The sequence below is a fragment of the Engraulis encrasicolus genome, chromosome 21 (genome assembly GCF_034702125.1).
Source record: "Engraulis encrasicolus isolate BLACKSEA-1 chromosome 21, IST_EnEncr_1.0, whole genome shotgun sequence".
NCBI lineage: Eukaryota > Metazoa > Chordata > Actinopteri > Clupeiformes > Engraulidae > Engraulis > Engraulis encrasicolus.
The window spans coordinates 2,948,811-2,971,502 of NC_085877.1; the positions used below are offsets into that span (position 1 = coordinate 2,948,811).

Sequence of the window (22,692 nt, forward strand, 5' to 3'; positions counted from 1 at the left end):
TTTCTGCTAGCCAGGTTTCCAATTTGAAACAGGATAGGCTGACTGCTCATCAAGAAGGAGTGTCCCTGCTTTCCCAGAAACACTCCCAACTGTCTGTCTGAGTTCAGAATGCCACATTGCTAAACTGCCAAATCTGGGACATGTATTAATGTATTGATTAATGTGCACTGTCCTCAAATAAATGACATGACTGAATTAATGATTGAATTAATAAGAACATTAATCATTAAAAAAGAGCAATACAGAGAGAAAGAAAACTAACACAAGCTCATAAAACATGAACACGGAAATGGGAAACAAGTAACATAACCTGACTGGTAACTCTGACCAAGAAATTATGTAACAGGCTGTGAAAAGCTCCAAAGCTCCACTTCCTCAATAGTTGCAGTCAACAAAGATTAGGTAATGTTGGTCTCAGCCCACAAGGGGGCGCCATGCACAATGTTTGATTGCATTAATTTTCTGATAGCAGCATAAAGGAGACTGTGACCCTTCTTTTCGTGAGATACAGAGAAGATACCCAGTTAAACCATGTGGCAGGTAACACAACATTTATACAATCACAGGTTTTATTTGTGAATAAGGTTGCAAATATCAATAATCATAATTCCAAACATTTGGCCAGATACAAAAATGCTGATTAATAAAATATTGTCTAGAGATGTTGTTTGCTCTCAACAGGGTGCTCTCTCTCTCTCGTGGACAAAGGAGGGAGTGCTGTGAGAATCATGTTTTTTTTCCTTAATTTTCTAGTGTTTCCAACATCGTCCAGATACTTCTGTTGAGAGACAAACTCAAATTGATGCAGAGTGGAGTGGAGACTGGCCTGGTGACCTGGATCATGGAACACCCTTGTTGGGGACTTGCCTCGTGCAGCTCTTTAATGACACAATTCTGGGGTGCAAAGGGTGGTCAGGAGGGGGAGTACAGGAGCCGTGTGAAGAACTTTGTTGGGCTAGGCCAGGCTAACCAGCTGCAGTTGAACACCACTAAAACAAGGAAATAGTGGTGGACTTCCGGAGAACGCCTCTGTGTGGTCTGTAAACATTTGGACATTTGTGGACATTTCTGTGGACATTTCACTCTGAGGGTGTCTGTCTGACGGTCTGTTTTTGTGTTTGCCAGTCCAATTAATTTCTCCTTAACTTGCATCACTCAATAGCAAAATGAAATGAAAATATTTGTTTAGATGGAAAGAAATATGGTTATTACAACACTAAATGGCCCTGCCATGACCTAACGGTAGGGCACTGGGTTACTATGTTGGTGACCCCGGTTCGATTTCGGCCCGGGTCATTTGCAGAACCTTCCCCATCTCCCTCTCCCTGCTCATTTCCTGTCCCTCTGTAACTGTCCTGTCACAATAAAGGCATAACAAGCCCAAACAGATATATTTTTTAAAACCTGAATACCATTAATGACCATATATAAACTATACCTGATACCTGCTTTTGTATTGCAACAGTACTGCAGTAGTTTAGAGTATAGATGTAAATATAGATGTAAATATTTACAGTCCTTGTTATGTATCTGACAATGCTGCCCTAGGAGGTTTTGACTGTTTTGGTGTGAAAAGTAATAATTCGTATGGAACAATAGCCTGTAGGTCAGGGCTATTCAAATGGCGGCCCTGGGGCCAGATGCGGCCCTTGAATGGCAAAGTTCTGGGCCCCCACAGGCCCCTTAAAATACAGAATCGTTTTTCGGTATTTAGAGATAAAAGTACGGGTTCCGTATTGAGTGGAAACGGACGTTAAAATGCAGGAAACTATATCTAAGAAATACAAAACTTATTGGGGTAGGACAGTCGGCAACCATAATACATACGTATAGTTCGGCCCCTTTGCTGGGAGGAATTTGAAAAACTGGCCCTCGTTGATATTTAATTGAATAGCCCTGCTGTAGGTCATGATGGGTTATCTGCCTCTTAGGTCAGTATGGGGAGTATACTCTGATAGTTCTCTGGCAGGTAATGTAGGCTATGTGCATTTATTTGCCACAGTTGCATACATGGTAAATCATACAGCAACTGTATTCCTGCTTTAGCCATTTTGTTCTCCATTACCTCCATAGACAATGAAATATTCCTAAAGCTCGCCATGGACCACCTGTCTCAGGAAGCAAAATGTATTTGACTCTTTGCACTGTACACATTAAACAAAAACAAAAAAAAACAGTAAAATGCTCTGTTGATTCATACATCTGACTGCAGAGTTGTATACAGATCCATGGAAAGAAATTTAATACAAAGTTTTGCGCTGATATTAATCATCATTCATAATCAATAATCGACTCATTTAGGTAAAACTAATATTGGGTTTATAGTTGAAATCACTTGGTAACTGTTGACTGTAGAGGAATCAGAAGATAGATGTCTTCATGGGTTGGCCTGGAAAAATTGTGCTAGACTACAACTGATCAAAATTACATTTGAAACCAGACAGATGTCTTCATGGGTTAGTCGGGTAAACCCATGCCAGACCATAGCCATTATGAAAATGATCAAATCTATATTTCAAATCAGACAGATGTCTTCATGGGTTGGTCTGGTAAACTCTTCTCAGCCTCAGACTGGTGCTGTTTGGAAGCCCATTTCTGATGAGCTCCTCACGAAGCTGAGGATCAAAAACGCCAGAAGATCAATCAGGAGAACATGGAGACACTGGTGTGAACAACTGCTTCAGAAGCAGTCGAGGTGCAGAGAACACACCTCTTGATTTATAGCATTGTTTTTATAATATCTGTTTAACTTCTGACCATTGGGTTTTTCACTAGTGTAACTAACTCTACCAGTAGATCATTAGTTTGTCCATCTCTGCAATTTGGAGCCTCTCTCAAAACAACTCATCCTCTACAACTCATCAACTGCACACTAACAGGAAGATGTTTAATGTTTAGTATTCACTTACTGGTTTCAGGATTGTTTCTTCAATCTCAGCTTCTGTTAGTTCCTCTGTAGCATCTACCACAGCCCTGAGAGTGACAACCGTATCTGTGGACAGCAAGTTTGTATTGTTATACATTACAAATCAATCAAATAGCATGACATTGGCATGGTAAGCCAGACTAAATGTGAAAACTTTGGTCTGGGCTCGGTCATATCTGATCACTGAAGGACGTGGTTGGGACCTAAGCATTGTCGCTATGGTTCAAACAATACTAAGGTGGGACTGAAACCATTTCAGCCCAGAGTGCATTTCCTACTGTGTGCCTGCAGGCGGATGCATCCTTTTTCACAAACTAAAATCTATTTTTGGGCATTTTTGCTACTATTTGGTAGGCGTGTTGGACCAATTATCCAATCGGCTTAACACAGGCCAAATATCCCAAAAAATATGCAATATTCACAGACAACACACAACACAGCACAGCAGCAAGGTTAGGATGATATTTGAAGTAGGCTAAAGTAGGCGTTTTTATGTACGGTAATTAAACCACACCCCCATTACAATGTCCAGGATCTCGGAAAGGGATGGACAAAAAAATCCAGTGTCATCAGAGACCGACAAGTCAAGGGCAGTGTGAGCAAAACAGCATTTTGAAATGAGCCAGAATTCTCCTTTGGAAATTGCACTTGCAAAACAGGTACAGTTTCAAAAAATGCATTCACTGATTGGTCCCTAATAGAGATGCACCAGATCCTGATGTTTAGGATCCTGCCGGATACCGGATCCACTGCTTAAGATCCTGCCGGATCCGGAACCGGATACCGAATCCTACGAAAGCGTTGAAACACATAACCAACTCGCACACGTGGGCCCTTTTTATCACGTTGGAGCAAACTATTTTTATGACTCATTGGCTTACTGCCACACTGCCTTCAACGGCCGCTTCGAAAGGGCTTTCACTCCATGCAGCGATTGGGGTTGTGAAAGACTGACTGAAAAGCCTAGGCTACGTAAAAAGTACAGATGCCCCAGATCCTGATTTTTAGGTAACTGCCGGATACCGGATCCACTGCTTAAGATCCTGCCGGATCCGGATAGTCTGAAAAACCCTATTATCCTGCCGGATCCGGAACCGGATCTTGGATCCTGTACATCTCTAGTCCCTAATAATGGCATTTACCTCTGTAGCAGAAGAAAGGACGAGTGGTAGCACAGTCCTCATCTGTCCACTGGCCGGCATCGCTGAATGACATTGCAGTGCAGTGTTCTCCACCATAGAGGTTATCAGGTTGGCTCGAGTTCCAGTTTCTGAAAGAAGAGTCACTGCTGTCCGACCAAGTTCTGGTTCTGTACAGACCGATGTGTACTTTGTTTCCATCTGCGGCATCACGGACCTTTTCATTTTCCGCTGCGTTCCTTATGCTTGGTAGATCGGTATAGTTGGCTCTACAGTAGCTTTGGGCATCATTCCATGAGATGTGCTTCTGTATTAGAACGTAGCTGTCATTAGCTCCTACTGTACAACACAAACAAAAAATACTGATGTGAGCGTAAGAACCGAGGTCTTTAAAAAATACTATACTTATAAAAACCATTACAAAATAAAGAACTGTGAAATCAAATATTTTTTGGTTACACTTCATGTGAAGCTTGTATTCATAAAGACTTATAACAAATCACATTCATAAAGGACTTTAAAGCCGTCATAGATCATCTTTCCATGGGAGCAATGCAATTGGTAGAGACAAGACAAAGAAAAGCATTTGATCATTTATCATTGGCATCACATATTCCATGTTAAAAATGTTTCCACTGTTGATTTCAGATAGCTACCAGAGTGAGGTCAAGTAACTTGGCTTCATCTCACAACTCAAGATTAACAATTTATTATTTCAATAAAGCTAATGGCCTTTATGTTTTAAACTAATCATATGTTCATATGTAGCGTTTTAGTGTTAGCTGTTTAATCAGGTTATGAAATTGATGTCTTTCATAATGTGTAGAGTGGAAATCATATGGGGGTATTACAATATGTTGATTTTGAATAAAGTAATCATAAACTATGGGACCGCAAGAGAGGGAGTCTTTTCATTTGAGGGGTTAAGATACTGAACCCTCTTCAGGCCGGGTCGAGGCGGAGGGCCCTTAACGGGGGATTCATACTTGTCGTGACTGGTGTAAAGGGGGATTCATACTTGTCGTGACTGGCGCTACTCTCCTTCATACTTCACTCGCGACCTCACTCGCGCCGTCACGTGACCCAAAATGACGTCACACGCCGTGTCGTGAGCTGCCGTGGCGCGACGTCGTGCACCCCAGATATTTTGTAACTTGTCGTGCGCCACCAGCGACCATACAGGTAGGCAGACAAAGCAGGAGTTGCGAAGAGAGGCTACAACTACTGTAGGCTACTACAGAATGGATCATGCATCATTTTGAGGATAATAAAATGTCCTAGAGAGTTATTTTATCTTCTCTCTTAAATGTTGTTCAGTGAAACAATTGTTTACTTTGTTCAGAAGCACGTTGTGTTCGGTGATATATTTAAAAATTCTGCCGCCAGAAGAATGATCTGGCAATGTAGGCTACAACAAAAAATATATGTTTCAATGTGGTAAGTCACAAGTCAGACGTTCAGTAGCCCTACAGCAGCCGTGTTTGGCTTTCTATTATACATCCGTAGAACTCACGCTGCTTATACATCCGTAGAACTCACGCTGCGAGTTGCGAAAGATACTGCCGTTTCTCTCATGAACAGCAGAGGGCACTTCCGACAATGCGAGCGAAAGCCTTCTGAAGTATGAATAGTCTGTCGCAAGTGATGACGTCATTAATGGTTCTCGCGCCACACGCGACAAAATGCGCACGTGAAGTATGCAGAGCCTTTAGGCTGCAGGAGAAAGATGCCAGGAGGTCACCATGACCTGGTTGGCCGTAACTAACTGGTTCTATGGGCGAGGACCGGTTTTAACTGTATTAATCTGGAATATTGTATGATGATGATCCATTGGTATGCGGGCACGAGTGTTGTTGACGTCACCCCTACGTTCTATGACGGGATGTGCCCTGTCGAGGTGGTGGGCTATGGCCTTGGTGCGGAGAGGGGTCACATGCTCGTGGCCTAAAGCAGTGTTTCCCAACCAGGGGCACGTGTACCACTAGGGGTACGCGAGCACACTGCAGGGGGTACTTGGAAAAAATACATTTTAACAAATACATGGAGCTTAGTTACATTGGGATGGAGAAAGCTATATAGAACTTGACTTAGGGGGTACTCATGGCACAACGAAAAGGCTTGGGGGTAGGCCTACACAAGACAAAAAAGGTTGGGAAACACTGGCCTACAGAATGTTATTATGATGTCCTTTCATGTAAAATACAAGTCTGAGGATGGGACCAGCGCAAGCTAGTGGGGACGGGGACAAGTGACCTGTTGGAGGCAGTATCGTCTCCAAGGCCACACGTGGTGCTGTGCCAGGCAGAGGAGCAGGGGCACGTGAACATGTGAAGGACCAGAAGTCTGTGTGTGTGTGTGTGTGTGTGTGTGTGTGTGTGTGTGTGTGTGTGTGTGTGTGTGTGTGTGTGTGTGTGTGTGTGTGTGTGTGTGTGCATGTATACCATGCGACACACACACTGAAGAAGGCTCTGTGCAGCCGAAACCAGGGCTTTGAACCGTTATTTTTTTCCAAACGTTCCGTTCCGAACAGAAACGGAATTATAACGTTTCCGGTGATGAGTTCCACCAATAAATTGACGTTCCCGAACCGGTTAGAACAAAAAAAAATATTGTTCCCGGAACGGTTAATTTCGTTCCTGTCAGCTGATTACTCCCCATAGGCCTAACTGACGTTAATTAACCAAGAAAGATGGAAGTACAAATGAGTCAGCCTACATTCCAAACTGTTAATTCAAGTGGATGAAAAGAATATCCTCCAGAATTTTGTCATTCAGGGACGACCTAAGCGGAGAAGCAGAGAATAAACCTCAATGATGAAAATGCACGCTTCACGCTGACTTGGGTCACAGGGAGCGCTATGATGGACATTGTGAGTTTGTGCATATTTGAAGCGGCCATGGATGCCCAATAACGTAGAACATTCTCGGTGCGCTTTACACACGCTTCTCTGCAATGTCTTACAATGATGCAATGGAAATGTATGACAGTGGTTTGTCTTATTTAAGATGTGGAGTGGAGACTTGTAATCCACAGCTCTCTCTCCATTCAGTCAGAGAATGTGTGATGTCACACAGGACGTGAATCTCTGCCGTCATGGTAACATGCGCAGGAAAATAGTTGCTTTTTTTTATTTTATTTGAGGAACGGTATTAACCGGTATTAACCGGTTACCATTATTTTTAAATAAGTGTTCCCGTTCCAGAACATAAAAAATAATAACGTTTCCGGTTTCGTTTCTGTTCCCTGTTAAATACAAAAAGTTCCCAGTTTTCGTTTTTGTTCCTTGAACCGGTTCAAAGCCCTGGCCGAAACGTCTGTCATATCAGTCCCTGCATTGTTTAAATAAAAAGAAAAGAACAAGAAAGAAGAAAAACTGAGTGCGATCCAATTCCTAACTATTTGATTACTTCAGAGACCCACCAACAAGACGGAAGAGCACGGTGTGTGGAAGATAGCCTTGTGCATGTATAACCCTATCATCTTTGGCCCTTTTCTCTAGAACCAAGACGAATGGACCGGCGACTCCAGCTGTATGTGCCAATGTGTGTGTCTGGGTGTATGAGCGTGTTTGTGCACTGACATCCTGGGATGCTGAAAGAAGACTGGGCCTGTGTGGTGTGGATGGGTGTTTGTCATTGTTGTTTGGCATGGCATGCATGGACATGTATGGATATGTGTGTTAAACTAATGACCAATAGGTAATGCCAGGCACAGGAGTGACGTGAAGACCTTGGGATGTGCGTGACAAGATAGGAAAATCCGAATGATTCCAGTTGCACACACAGAGACTATTTTGTTTACAAATTTTAGTGAAAGTATGTTACTATAACCAGGGGAGCAGTTTTCTCTTTATTAAGCTTTGGGAAATTTCTGCTCCTCCACTTGGTGATGGCTGGACAGATGACTGGATGGACATGGCTGGACAGTCCCACCCAGGATTCAAGGTGGTTTATGAGTATGAGACCTATTGTCAAAGGCGGCACTAAGGTCAAGGAGGATCAGAGCCCAGACTTTGATAGCAGTGTTATGCCTAACGAAGGTCACTAGTTATATTGGTCAGAGCATTTTCAGTACTGCAGTCGGCTCTGAACCCAGATTTGAATCTTTCTAGAATGTCATTGTCAACTAGGAATTTGTTAAGTTGTTTAAAGACAACTTTTTCTAGTAGCCTATTTTGCTCAGGAAGGTAATGTTGGAAAAAGTTCTGTAATTATTAAGGATGTTTTGGTTCAGGTTAGGTTTGACTAATGCCGTTTTGAAAGAACTAGGAAATATGCCTGAGAGAAGCATTCCTGGGTATCATTTCTATATCTTACTGATAACAATATTGCAAATTCCTCACATTTTGAGGTTGACATTGTAGTGACAAGATCATTTGCTAGAGCAGGTTTTAGGAGATGAGCAATAGTGGAGAAAAGAACTCTGGAATTGGTTTTGTTATCTGTTAAGGTTTGTGAGAATTAGGCTTTCTTTCCTGGTGTAGCATGTTGGATGTGTGGTGGTGCGCCTTTAACGCACGGCAGGTGTCTGCTGGTGCGTTAGCGCGTCAGGTGACGTTTACGCACCAATTGCCAGTGCCGAAATCTCTTTAAAAAGAGGGCCCAAACTACTGCAAAGGGACTGGCATGTTTGTGGCAGGTTTGCCTGTTTTAATGTTTCATTGGGAGATCGAGCTTCACTGAAATTATGTTGTTCACGTGGAGTACTGCCCGAGTGGTTTCTCGTGGCTTTAAGAGCCAAGACTGACAAAGTCTACAGCTGGATTGCTGGCTTGATCCACTCGCGTGTATTGCCCTGGTATGTAGCCTCAGGTTTTACCATGTTATATTGTGGGCTATATTAAATGTGAATATGTTGTCTAAGTTCCGTACTTGGTGTTTAACTAAGTGACTGACTGAATGTCGTCGCGGTTTTTCCCCTGCCGTGACTGTTGGGAGTGTGTGCTTGTCTCGTCGGTTGGGGTAGGTTACAAACAATTTTCCATTTCATCCCTACTTCTGCCGTGCATTGTCTTAGTCATCTGTTCTGTCACTTTCTGTGTGCAGGTGTGGAACCCCCTTCCTTGATGTAACTGGTTAATGCGGCGGGCTGCTGTTTAGTTTAGGTAGACTGAACTGGTTAGATGCGCCGAGTGCTTGTGTGTGCGCGTAACGTTTGGAGTGGTTGTGTGAGTGGGGTTGCATGACTCTTTATGTAGCCTACTTTTGTTTTGAGCGAGACTGTGCTCTTGAACAAGCGAACGACCCGTCCTGTATTTTGGTTTTGTGTTTTGTTTGTTATTTTCTGATTATATGTAAATTACCACACTGGCCCAGTCTCTTCCCACTGCCTGGATAACCGGCTCCTTGAGCTTCCTGGTTGCAGTGCCGTAGTATAGGTCTAAGGTGCCCTCTTGGTGCCATAGCGTGAATTGGTTGCAGTCTCAACAGTGTGGGTTGATGTGGGTTTCCTTAACTAACGTGTTTGCTGTGTATTGTGGTGATCACTTTGCTCTGTATTTTATTTGAATCAGGGGGGACGGGCATTCTGTGGTCAGTTGGGATAGTGGGATCAGTGATGGTGTGGAACCTGTTTTATCTGTTTGTTTTGTTTTAAGACGTGTCTCAATTCATATATGTCGTGCCGCAATGCTTGTTTGTTACACCTGAACCCTTTTTACATCGAGAATATTAAGCACGTGAAATAATAAAATAAGATAATTAACTGTTACCCTGCATTCTGTCTCTGCCTTTTAAACGAACCTGTTGTGCTTTGGTTGCAAATCAATATTTCTGGGTGGCGAAATTCCCCCAGTGGCGTAGTCGTGCAATTCCATGCAAATATAATAGTAATTCATTTCTGGGTTAATTGCCATCATTCGGTCCACCTTACTACACTGGCATACAGCATTGTTGGAGATCTTTTCCCTGAGGGGTAGTCTGTGAACTTCTTGATTTGTTTTCCTCCAAAGTTGTTCGACTCTATTAGTGAATCATTCGTCCATGGTGATAGTTTGGCTCTGGTCCTCGTCTTTGTTTTAATTGGTGCGACCTTGTCTATGAAATTCCTTAAATTTGTATTAAAACTGTCAACCATTTTGTTTGGTGGCCATTTAAAAGATCAGCAGACTTGATAAGTTTGCAGATTTTTTTGCTCCGCAGACTGAGACAGCATAACCAGAATGTATTGTAATATCAGATTGTGCATGTGCACGGCGCAGATTGCTTCTGCATGTGCCGTCACGAATGCACCCAATGATTGAAATTAACCTATATATCCACAGGATTTCTACAAATGCCTCCAATCCTCAGTAGTTAAAGTTTCGAAACCTGCACCCTCACTTGAAATTCAAATATTGCTTTGGGCAGTGCAGCATGAAGTAAGTTGTGTACTTAATTATTTAGTAATGTAGAGGTATACTGTATGTATGATATGGCATAGGAAATCTCTTTTAAAACAAGGTTCATAGAAAGGTCAACCCATTTTAGCCTGATGACTCGTATATGTTGTTTGACCTTTGGTGCCTGCTGGAGACACATATACGCTGCATTCAGGCTCTTGAGATTTTAGCTTTTTAAAATAAAAATGTGGGTATGTTACAGCTGAATGAACACATTCTAATGCTAGATGAGGGTTATAGTGTTTAAATGCAACTTATTTAATGTTTTTAAGCGCATCAGAGGCTGAGATATTTAGGTTTTAATAGGCTGAGGGCAACTCTCCCAACAAGGGCTTAGGCATTCAGCAGGCGTTTTTTGCAGGTGCTTTAGGGGGGGTTAACAGTTTGAAACCTACCATAACAAACAAATACTTTGTCTTCATAGGCGGGAATGTAAGGTATGTCATTCCATTTTCCGTCAGGGAGCATTTCAGCACACAGCTCCTGTCCACCGTGATTATTGGGTTCTGGTACGTCCGTATTCCAGTTCCTAAACTCTGTCTCTCCAGGCCCATAGAAGCTGCTGTTTGTGATGGACCACCTCCAGCTGTCGATCAAGTCATCATAGAGTCCAATCCAAGCAGAGCCGGTCGGGCTGCCTAGTTGAGTCAGCGCATTCACATCATCAGTGTTGAAGAGGGTTGCCAGGTCTGTGTAATGGCTCCTGCAGTAACTCTGGGCTTCAGTCCAGCTCTTTGCTTCATTTACAAAGTAGAATTGGTGAGAGACATATGCAGCAGTGAGGCTGAGGAAACCTGTTTGATAAGGAAAAAGCAGATCAAGGGCTTTTGTCATGTAGGCCTGCACCAAGATATTTCAACCACAAAGTTTGAAACCATGAGATTGAGAACGTGTTCAACTTGTTTTTCTTATCCTGTAAATGTTAGTGTCTTCTTTATTTACAACATGTCATATTTTGTGTCTGTTACTTCTACATCTCAAAAATAGACTAGTTGTCAGAATTACATGTATATCAGGAGCATAAGCTACACTGTAGAGCTGAACTCTAAAGCCATGTGTAGATTTCTCCCAGATTATGAAAACAACAAATTTTGTGTTTGATCCAGTTACAGACACACTTGCATGAACAAGCATCCCCCATCTCTCTCTCTCTCTCTCTCTCTCTCTCTCTCTCTCTCTCTCTCTCTCTCTCTCTCTCTCTCTCTCTCTCTCTCTCTCTCTCTCTCACCCACACACACACAAACACAGCCCCACCCCCCCACACACACACACAACCCCAAGTGTCCACCTTTTAGTAAAATAATAGTGTATTGACTGAATGATAGAGGGAAAACCAACCTGATAGGAGTTGAATGAGGAACCACATTCTCCAGATTCTCTGTGAGAACACCAAAGCCACCAGCACGAGGTAAGTGTGACAGCATGTTATCTTGATGGACTGAACATTCTCTTGGGGAGGCCTACTGCCTATATTTTATGTTAATAATAAAACAAACTTCATGAAGAATTATTTTCCCAATGTTCCAATCCTTAAAACAGGGTCAAGTATACTGCATTCAGTATAACCATACCATGGTAGTACAGATGGTGTAATTTTGGGAAAACCTGACAAACTCCAGCTAGACCTATCAATAACAATAAAATCAATGCAAATAATACTCTTTTTTTGCTTTATTAATCTGGTAATGTCACAAAATGTTGCCAGCCATTCTCTTTGTGTTTTGTAGTGGTGTCAACAATGACCGATTCGGCGATGCAATCCAATGCGGGGCATGGACGATCCAATTCAATGCGGCAAGTTCCAGAATCGATCCAGCAATTTTTTTAAAGTTTCAACTACTTCCGTGGATATTTCTGGAGCAAATGAATGTTAAATTAAATAAAAGTACTTCAAAGCATTGCAAGACTGATACAGACTGATCCAGACTGATACAGAAAACAGCCAATAAATTGCTGCTCAGTATCTGACTACTTGTATTGCCTCATCATGACTGATGAAACATTTGCTTTGCTTTCAGTAGAAATGTAATGCATTGCAATGCAATGTAGAATTGAATCGGATCGGATCGAATCGCATAGAATCGAATCGAAACCTCCCGAATCGTGATCGAATCAGATCGTGAGGGCAGTGCCAATCCGCACCACTATTTTGGGCATGTTGTCGATTTAGTAGAAATGGAAGGAAAATTGCACTTTAGAATAACCAGATATCCATAAAAGCATTAGCCTATAAGCAATTATTAATGGACTGATCATAAACAAAACATTAACAAATGTTTGCAAATGAATAAAAACCAAAACTGACTGCACAGTGGAGTGGGAATCGACTTCTACTGGAGGAGTTCTGTATTTTTTCCCCAGCGGAATACTTCAATAATTAGTGGTTTCATGCCTTCAGGTCTTTGGAGGACAAACTCCTACAGTAGGACCGATGCGACTATGCTATGTCAGCTGTTACATTTGATAATTATTTAATCATAGCCTAAATAAAGTGTTTTAAAACTTTTTACAGTATTACCGTAAAAAGATTTTATTATTGCTAATAATAACAGCAGCAATAACAAGAATAAAAAGACAAGACACATGGGCATGTGTGAATAGAAAATCAAAGACGGTACACTACACAATATGCAGTTGACACAATGACACAGCTAACAAACTCTTGCAACAAATCATTAGCAATTAACATCACTTGCATTGTTAATTCACAAGTACCAACACTCAAATATGCATGTGCCGTCTAGGCAGTGACAGCAAATAGTTTTCAGTTTATATTCTTTAGGCAGAAAAATAACAACACTCACTGGCTTGTTGACAAATGTCCTGAAAAGCAGAGACTTGCGTTTCAGATATTCGTCAGTCAGTCTTGATGTCCGCCTGTGTCTCTGCAGAGACTTACTGTTGATGAGCATAAAAACCCTTAGTCATGACCGGTTTGTACACATAGCTCCACATGGACCGTGGACAATTAATACTTCCTTATCTCTGAAATGGTGTTGTTTTCACTTATCAGGAAATCTGGGCAGTGTCTGGTGAAAGATGAAGAAATGAGTCCCATATAGACCTACATTGTAAACTCACAGTATACCGGCATTGGTAGCATAAAGTTCACATAACAAAAACTATAGCCTGGGCTTGCACCATAGGCAAAGTCACATGACCATCCCGAAGAGATGAAGAGATTCAAAACTAGAAAAGGCATTGTAATAAGAGGACAGGGTAAGGTCATATTTATGTCATGTTCATGGTATCAGAACAAGCTGATCGGATTTCAGATCAAACAAGTTCAAAAATTGTTCACTGGGCATCCATACATTGACCCATTTACAATTTAGTGTGCAAATAATAGTTCTACATTCTGTGCTGTGTGTAGTGTAGACTAATAGCCTACCTCCATCTTGTGGCCAAACTCCATCACTGTGATCAATGAGCTTCACACAAAACTGAGATGATTAATGATTTATTGATCAATATTAAAATCAATTTATCAAAATCAATATTAATCACTGTGCCATTTTGAAGTGCACTACATGCAAGAATCAACTAGGCCTACCAATGGAGTGAGAAGAATGTGCTAACTGAAGTATTTCCATAGCATTGCTCAGACTTCCTATTATTTTCCTGAGACTCACAACTTTGCTTCCCCCTACCATACTGATGTTTGCAAAATACCATTAAATGTATTAAGCTATAATCATCTCCTGATCATGGACGCCATGCAGTGCTTTCACCACATCAAAATGGCACTAGAGTACAGTATAATGCATTTAAAGAGGATCATTTGATTTGATTTCATTTAATGTAGCAGTTTATTACAGAAGAATCAGAAAAATCATGGGTTGCTCAGGTAATGTTGTGCTATACCACAGCAATAATGTAAAAGATTAACTAATGAATGTTGAATCAGACAGATGTCTTCATGGGTTGGTCTGGTAAACTTTTCTCAGCCTCAGACTGGTGCTGTTTGGAAGCCCATTTCTGATGAGCTCCTCACGAAGCTGAGGATCAAAAACAGAAGATCAATCAGGAGAACATGGAGACACTGGTGTGAACAACTGCTTCAGAAGCAGTCGAGGTGCAGAGAACACACCTCTTGATTTATAGCATTGTTTTTACAATATCTGTTTAACTTCTGACCATTGGGTTTTCCACTAGTGTAACTAACTCTACCAGTAGGTCATTAGTTTGTCCACCTCTGCAGCCTCAGTCAAAACAACTCATCCAACACAACTCATCAGCTGCCCCCTAACAGGAAGTGTATGATAAATGTTTTGTATTCACTTACTGGTTTCAGGATTGTCTCTTCAATCTCAGCTTCGGTTAGCTCATCTGCAGCATCAACCACAGCCCTGAGAGTGACAACAGTAGGCCTATCTGTGGACAGCAAGTAGGCTACAGTCATTACAAATCACATAGCATGACATTATCATGACGAGCCAGAGGCTGTGGGTGGGACCAAATCATTTAAGCGGGCTTGCGGAGCAAGGACCATGCAGAGCATGGCCCTTGCAGAGCAAGGCCCGATTATTAGTAATCTCTAAGTCCTGTTTCTTTTATTATTGGTCTTGTGCAGGGCAGCAGTAAAATAGAAAATGGATCTCCTCCTAGGCCTTTCGAGATAGAGACACCGTTCAAACACTAAAACGACCGTCTCGGCTTGGAGATCGCGTATAGTTATAGGCTTCTCCGTGTCTCTTGTCGTTTTCCCGTTTTTGGCGATTTTGTTAAAGCCTGGGTCCCCATTGAAAACAGTGGTGGAACCTCCATGAACCAAAATTCCGCCACTCTAAAGATTAGAGTGTAGGAGGCTTTTTCGGTCATAAAACATCAACACTTTCACCTAGAAGTTTAGTTGACGCGTTGTTAGCGAGCTCTATGGGATGTCTCCAAATTGTCAAAGTTTCATCTCCCAACTCCCAATACTTTTTAAATGGCAGGTTTGTAAAAAAAACAGGTCTGGGTCTATGGGGAATCCCAGTCTTTCCAAAAATGCATTTTTCAAGAGATCAGCGCATGTCCCACACGGAGGTCCATTTGTGCCTGAACCCTTTAACCTATAAACTTCATTCAAAGACTGTTAGAGAGAAACTCCTTTTAGTTTTTTTACAACGATGTTGTAAAGACAAAAAACTCATTCTCATTTTCTCCCCTGTTTAAGGCTCAATACTAACTGTCAGTTAGTATCAGAACAGGTGCTCCCACTGAAGGGTTCCATCTTAACTGCCACTGTCTCAAGATTCTATTCTTAACGAGCAGGTGCGAGCAGCCATTCTAGAAGTCTATTGTTCAGCTCTTCAATGCAATGTGATATAGTCTTGCTGGACTGTGCATGACAGCTAGCTGCTTGGCATAATGGGAATGCATGCTGCTGGATTAGAGATATGGAGGTTGAGGGTTCGAATCCCACCCGAAGCCATGTTGATTTTCAAAATTATATCATATGCAGTGTTCCTTGGCCAACTTAAAATGCCATGTATGTCATTTATTATCAATGGCAAATGTGCTGGATTAGAGATATGGAGGTTGAGAGTTCGAATCCCACTTGAAGCGATGCTGATTTTCAAAATTATATCATATGCAGTGTTCCTTAGCCAACTTAAAATACCATGTACAAACCCCAACTCCGATGAAGTTGGGACGTTTGGTAAACAGTGAATAAAATCAAAATGCTATCATTTTCAAAACATTCAATCTATTCATTAGATGGAGAATAGTGAAAAGACAACATATTAAGTGTTAAAACCGAGAAAAAATATTGTTTTGGGGGACATATGTACTCATTTCTAACTTGATAAATCCAACACGTCTCAAAAGAGTTGGGACGGGGATCAGTGAAATTTAGTAAACATCCAAATAAGATAAAACAACAAAGAAGAACATTTCAAAATGAATTGTACTGGCGGACAATATAGGTGTCCAGGTATAAGATCATCACAGAGAGGCTGAGTCACTCAGAATTAAAGATGCAAAGGGAATAATTACCATAGTTATTACATACATGTTTGAATCCCCTTTGATTTACCATGATTGAGAGTATATAAGACATATTTTTGTTAATATAAATCATTGTATAGGTTCATGACATCATGAAATATATATTGGCTGTAGTCTCACTCTAGCACTCCAGGAATTAGAGCTATTGAAAATTGACCATATTAAGAATGCTTAATGCATGAAAATGATACAGGGGTGTAACATTCTCCTAAGCACCTGAGCTCACTTGAAATAGACCCAGAAGACATGGGAAACTGTCCTTTGCTTACAGAAGTCAGCAGAAGTTGTAGAAGTCCATTCTTTTTGACAATAATAGAGCATTGCACATCCTGTGCTACAGTGAAAATGGACCATCCAACTTGTGTTAGTGCTAGCTTCAAAAGTCAGCCTCCATGATGGCATGCGGGTGCAGTAGTGCATTGGTTAAGATGTTCTCACTCATCTGTAGAGTTAAATACAGTGTTGAATGGTATAAATGGGTTTTAAACAGCATGAAAAGCCACTCATGCATTATATTTTGAAGGGAGATCTTCAATTACTGCCACATAGTAAGGTCAAATTGCATTCTCTACTATGTTTTAACAGTTTGGCTCCATCATAAGGACCAGCAGGTGATAAAATGGTGGGTTTTTGGTCAAGACCTGTCACACTGTAAGCACTACAGAAAGGAAAACATTGCAAAACATGACAAGGAATACACCATTTAAGCTGGTGAAATCATGTCCAAGATATGAATTAACACTGTTTTTTATATAAAATCATCTCATCGGTTAATGTATTTAACTGTTAAGTGTTGTCTTTTGTTTTGTTTTTAGTCTTCCTCGACATTTGCTGCCATTTATTGTCCCCGTCCCAACTCTTTTGAGACATGTTGGATTTATCAAATTAGAAATGAGTACATATGTCCCCCAAAACAATATTTTTTCTCGGTTTTAACACTTAATATGTTGTCTTTTCACTATTCTCCATCTAATGAATAGATTGAATGTTTTGAAAATGATAGCATTTTGATTTTATTCACTGTTTACCAAATGTCCCAACTTCATCGGAGTTGGGGTTTGTATGTCATTTAGTATGGATGGCAAATGTGCTGGATTACAGATATTGAGGTTGGGGGTTTGAACCCCAGTCAAAGCCATGTTGATTTTCTAAATTATATCATATGCAGCGTTCCTTGGCCGACTTAAAATGCCATGTATGTCATTTAGTATGGATGGCAAATGTGCTGAATTACAGACATTGAGGTTGGGGGTTCGAACCCCAGTCAAAGCCATGTTGATTTTCAAAATTATATCATGCAGTGTTCCTTGGCCAACTTAAAATGCCATGTATGACATTTAGTATGCATGGCAAATGTGCTGAATTACAGATATGGAGGTTGGGGGTTCGAATCCCAGTCGAAGCCATGTTGATTTTCAAAATTATATCATATGCAGTGTTCCTTGGCCAATTTAAAATGCCATGTATGTCATTTAGTATGAATGGCAAATGTGCTGAATTAGGGATATGGGGGTTGGAGGTTCGAACCCCAGTCGAAGCCATGTTGATTTTCAAAATGATATCATATGCAGTGTTCCTCAGCCAACTTCAAATATCATGTATTGTATGTCATTTAATATCAATCGCAAAGGGGCTGGATTACAGATATGGAGGTTGTGAGTTCGAATCCCGCTCGAAGCCATGTTGATTTTCAAAATTATATCATATGCAGTGTTCCTTAGCCAACTTAAAATACCATGTATGTCATTTAGTATATCCCCAAAACGCAGAGCTACAACACTTTCAAGATGGCTGAATCCAAGATGGCTGAATTGTTTGGCCAATAACTTCTGACTGGGTGGATGGAGTTTTTCCAAGATTTCTTTTAGCTTTGTTTTCTCAATAGTACTTTGTTTCATCTCTGCCCCAAAAGGCAAGCCCGCTTCCAGCATTTTCTGTGATAATGCATTTCTAGTTGTCGTTATGGTTCAAACCAGTGGGGCAGGATTTGGCTGGTTAGCTTCGCTGATTAGCAAAAAAAATGTGGCTGAATTCACTAGCCTAGCATTTCCCATTGAAATGACTGGAGGCGGGACTTGTTCACTCTCTCCAGTTCTTATACTACCTCCATGGTGCAAACACTAAGGTCATTCCATGTCAATTCACATGATTCCCTAGAATCTCCCCAGGTGACCCTCTCCGATTTACCCGATATCTCACATACAGGTACCTTTTGATGTCAATCGAAAGAATACCAAGTATTAGCACCCTACGTCCAACGGTTGCGGAGATGAAGCCCTCCAAAGTTGGGGTGCCATGCCCACTTTTCAAGCCTGTGAATTGCATACAAAATTTACAAGCAGATTTTGACACCTCTGGTTTTAGTTTGAAGGAAGATACAGGCCTAAAAATCACCATGGCCCCTCAATATGACCCTGTCTACTAGATGATGTACTTACAAATGGCATGCCTTGATTATTTTTGGCTATATTAAGCCTTAAAAACTGAATTTGTGATAAGCGTGTTGAAGAGTCTTGCCATTTTGGGGTTCCAGATCTTGGAAACTATGTATGCTTTGGGAGTTATAATTGATTTTCCATCATATTTGGGAACTGTACAGTGTATTCCAAAAAATGTAGGCGCTCAGACTTTAAAAGATAAAATAGGAGGGACTCAAAAACAGCTTTAGGACAAAATGACCTTTCGGTACCCTCTACTTCAGGCCTAAAATTAACCATGTGGGCACTTGATGACTAGAACGCCCTTTTGACCCCATGTACAGTAGCACTGTATCAAACATTCAAGCTGGGAAAAACTTTGTTTTTCAAAGTTCTTCATATTAATCTTGGCCTTCAAAGTATATGTTTTTCTCTATATCTTATCACAGTGTCTGTTTTGTCTGCTGCCATCTGCTGGTCTAAAAAAGTAACAACAGCGTAATGTAAGAAAACAAAAGGGGCTGGAAAATCTTGCCCATAATTTACCAATAAAGCACTATAATTATTATACAGTATATATACTAATTATGATTTTAACAAGCATGTTATTGAGCATTCTGCATAATGCTCGTTAAAATCATAATTAATATATAGCAATATACTGGAGAATTAAAGTGCTTTATTGGTAGCCTAGCGAGCTTAAGCCCTAGGGCCGTCTCGATTTCTAGGCCACTTTTGTTTTCTTACATTACACTGTTGTTGCGTTTTTTGACCAGCAGATGGCAGCAGACAAAACAGACACTGTGATAACACATAGACAAAAACATATACTTTAATGGCCAAGATTAATATGAAGAACTTTGAAAAACAAAGTTTTTCCAAGCTTGAATGTTTGATACAGTGCTACTGTACATGGGGTTAAAAGGGCGTTCCAGTCATCAAGTGCCCACATGGTTAATTTGAGGTCTGAAGTAGAGGGTACCGTAAGGTCATTTTGTCCAAAAGCTGTTTTTGAGTCCCTCCTATTCCATCATTAAAAGTCTGAGTGCCCTGGTGCCCCTGGAGGGACCATGGTGATTTTTAGACCTGTATCTTCCTTCAAACTAAAACCAGAGGTGTCAAAATCTGCTTGTAAATTTTGTATGCAATTCACAGGCTTGAAAAGTGGGCATGGCACCCCAACTTTGGAGGGCTTAATCTCCGCAACCGTTGGACGTAGGGTGCTAATACTTGGTATTCTTTCAATTGACATCAAAAGGTACCTGTATGTGAGATATTGCGTAAATCGGAGAGGGTCATGTGGGGAAGGCGTGTGAATTGACATGGAATGACCCAATAGGCTACTGGAATTGGACAAATACATCTGCAGGCTGACGAGGCAATATGAGTATGAGATTGAAAAGTCAATGACTTCTAGGTTTCAGTCCAACTTCTGTTGTATTGGGGTTGTATGGAAAAAAAATTCAGCCCAGAGTACATTTCTGACTGCAGGTGAATGCATCCTTTTTTCAAAAACTGAAAACACTTTGGGCATGTTTGCTACCATTATCCAATTGGCTTAACATACTCTAAATGTACCAAAAAATATTCAACATCCACAGACAATGCAACAACAGCGCAGCAGGATAATATGACACCCCCCTCCCCCCTTAACAATGTCCAGGATCTCGGTATGGGCTGGACAAAAAAATGCTGTGTCATTAGATAAGGATAAGTCAAGGGTAGTGTAGTGTGAGCAATACAACTGCATTTTGAAATTAGCAAATATACTATTTTTAGGAAATTGCACTCGCAGAACAGGTAGTTAAAAGGGGTGCATTCACTGGTTGTCCCCTACTGGCATTTACCTGCTATGTAGCAGAAGAAAGGAAGGGTGGTAGCACAGTCCTCATCTGTCCACTGGCCGGCATCACTAAATGACATTGCAGTGCAGTGTTGTTGGCCATTCAGGTTATCAGGTTGGCTCGAATTCCAGTGTCTGAAAGAAGAGTCACTGCCGTCCGACCAAGTTCTGGTTCTGTACAGACCGATCCATACGTTGTTACCGTTGGCTACAACCTGGACCTTTTCATTTTCTGTTGCGTTCCTAATGCTTGGTAGATCAATGTAGTTGGCTCTACAGTAACTTTGGGCATCATTCCATGTCCTACCTTGGTTTATGAGAACATACTGATCATTACCTCCTATAACACAAACAGAAAAAAACAGTGATTGAAACAGTGGCAAGAAGAAGTATGTGAATCCTTTTGAATTACTTGGATTTCTGCCTGATAGTTGGGATGTGGTTTTGATATAACAGTTCCGGACAGTAGCTTACAGTTATCAAAAATATTCTTGGGTTGGCGCAGATCCTGGCGTTGTGATTTAAATGTCCAGATCCAGTGATTTGGTAGTCAATGTGTTATTAAAAGTTTTTAGGACAACTTTGACCAACACTCGTCATCTCATCACATTAATTTACCCAAAGTTGGCTGACTCCTGGCTCCAAGTCATTTGCCAGGGGTTCAGGGGTGGATTAATGCACGGGCCTACCGGGCCCAGACCCTGGCCCAGGGGGGCATCATTTCTTAATCCGCCCCTGAAGGGGTTCACAAACTTTTCCCACATTGCACTACGAATGTTTATATGTTCAGAACATATTTTATGACCAGTTCATGCAGAAGACTGCTTCTTCCTTCACAAGACTGCATACCTAACCACACTCCCCAAAGGCTGCCCACCTTTACATGGCTAAAAGTTACATGTAGCCTACTCATCGTGACTGCATTCACAGACAGTTTTGTACTGCGCACTTGAAATTGGACCATGACATGCCAGTATTAAATCTAGTAGGCCCATTTGTTGCTGTGTGTTTACTTACCATAACAGACAAAATTTATAAAAGCAGATGCACAGGGTAGGTCGTTCCATGTTCCATCAGATTGCATATGAGCGCACAGCTCTTGCCCGAAGGCATTATTTGGTTCCTGTGGTACATTCCAGTTCCTAAACTCTGTCTCTCCAGGCCCATAGAAGCTGCTGTTTGTGATGGACCACCTCCAGCTGTCGATCAAGTCATCATAGAGTCCAATCCAAGCAGAGCCGGTCGGGCTGCCTAGTTGAGTCAGCGCATTCACATCATCAGTGTTGTAGAGGGTTGCCAGGTCTGTGTAATGGCTCCTGCAGTGACTCTGGGCTTCAGTCCAGTTCTTTGCTTCGTTCACAAATTGGTGAGAGACAGCTGCAGCAGTGAGGCTGAGGAAACCTGTTTGATGAGGAAAATGCAGATCAAGGCCTTTTGTCATGTAGGCCTGCACCAAGATATTTCAACCACAAAGTTTGAAACCATGAGATTGAGAACTTGTTCAAGCAGGCACATTGTCTTCCATCAGTCTGTTGATCATAAACAAGCTCAGTATATTTTTTCTTATCCTGTAAATGTTAGTGTCTTCTTTATTTACAACATGTCATATTTTGTGCCTGTTACTTCTACATCTCAAAAATAGACTATTTGTCAGAATTACATGTATATCAGGAGCATAAGCTACACTGTAGAGCTGAACTCTAAAGCCATGTGTAGATTTCTCCCAGATTATGAAAACAACAAATTTTGTGTTTGATCCAGTTATGGACACACTTGCATGAACAAGCATCCCCCATCTCTCTCTCTCTCTCTCTCTCTCTCTCTCTCTCTCTCTCTCTCTCTCTCTCTCCTCCTCTCTCTCTCTCTTCTAACTCTATCTCTTCTCTCTCTCTCTCTCACTCTCTCTCTCTCTCTCTCTCCCACACACACACACACACAAACACAGCCCCACCCCCCCACACACACACACAACCCCAAAGTGTCCACCTGTTAGT

General features: G+C 41.3%; 2 protein-coding genes across 2 annotated transcripts; both read right to left on the reverse strand.

Annotated features, from left to right (window-relative positions):
* Positions 1 to 621: 621 nt before the first annotated feature.
* On the reverse strand, positions 622 to 13,316 carry LOC134437687 (putative C-type lectin domain family 20 member A). Its single transcript, XM_063187196.1, has 6 exons — positions 13,249 to 13,316; positions 11,783 to 11,822; positions 10,840 to 11,238; positions 4,069 to 4,404; positions 2,910 to 2,992; positions 622 to 2,615 (listed from the first exon to the last, which is right to left on the reverse strand). Exons 2-6 carry the CDS (start codon positions 11,808 to 11,810, stop codon positions 2,535 to 2,537), a joined length of 927 nt encoding a protein of 308 aa, XP_063043266.1. The 5' UTR covers positions 11,811 to 11,822; positions 13,249 to 13,316; the 3' UTR covers positions 622 to 2,534.
* A 666-nt stretch (positions 13,317 to 13,982) lies between these two features.
* LOC134438027 (C-type mannose receptor 2-like) lies at positions 13,983 to 22,139 on the reverse strand. The gene is made up of 4 exons (XM_063187616.1): positions 21,716 to 22,139; positions 20,703 to 21,038; positions 14,730 to 14,818; positions 13,983 to 14,442 (listed from the first exon to the last, which is right to left on the reverse strand). Exons 1-4 carry the CDS (start codon positions 22,137 to 22,139, stop codon positions 14,362 to 14,364), a joined length of 930 nt encoding a protein of 309 aa, XP_063043686.1. The 3' UTR covers positions 13,983 to 14,361.
* Between the last annotated feature and the right edge of the window lie 553 nt (positions 22,140 to 22,692).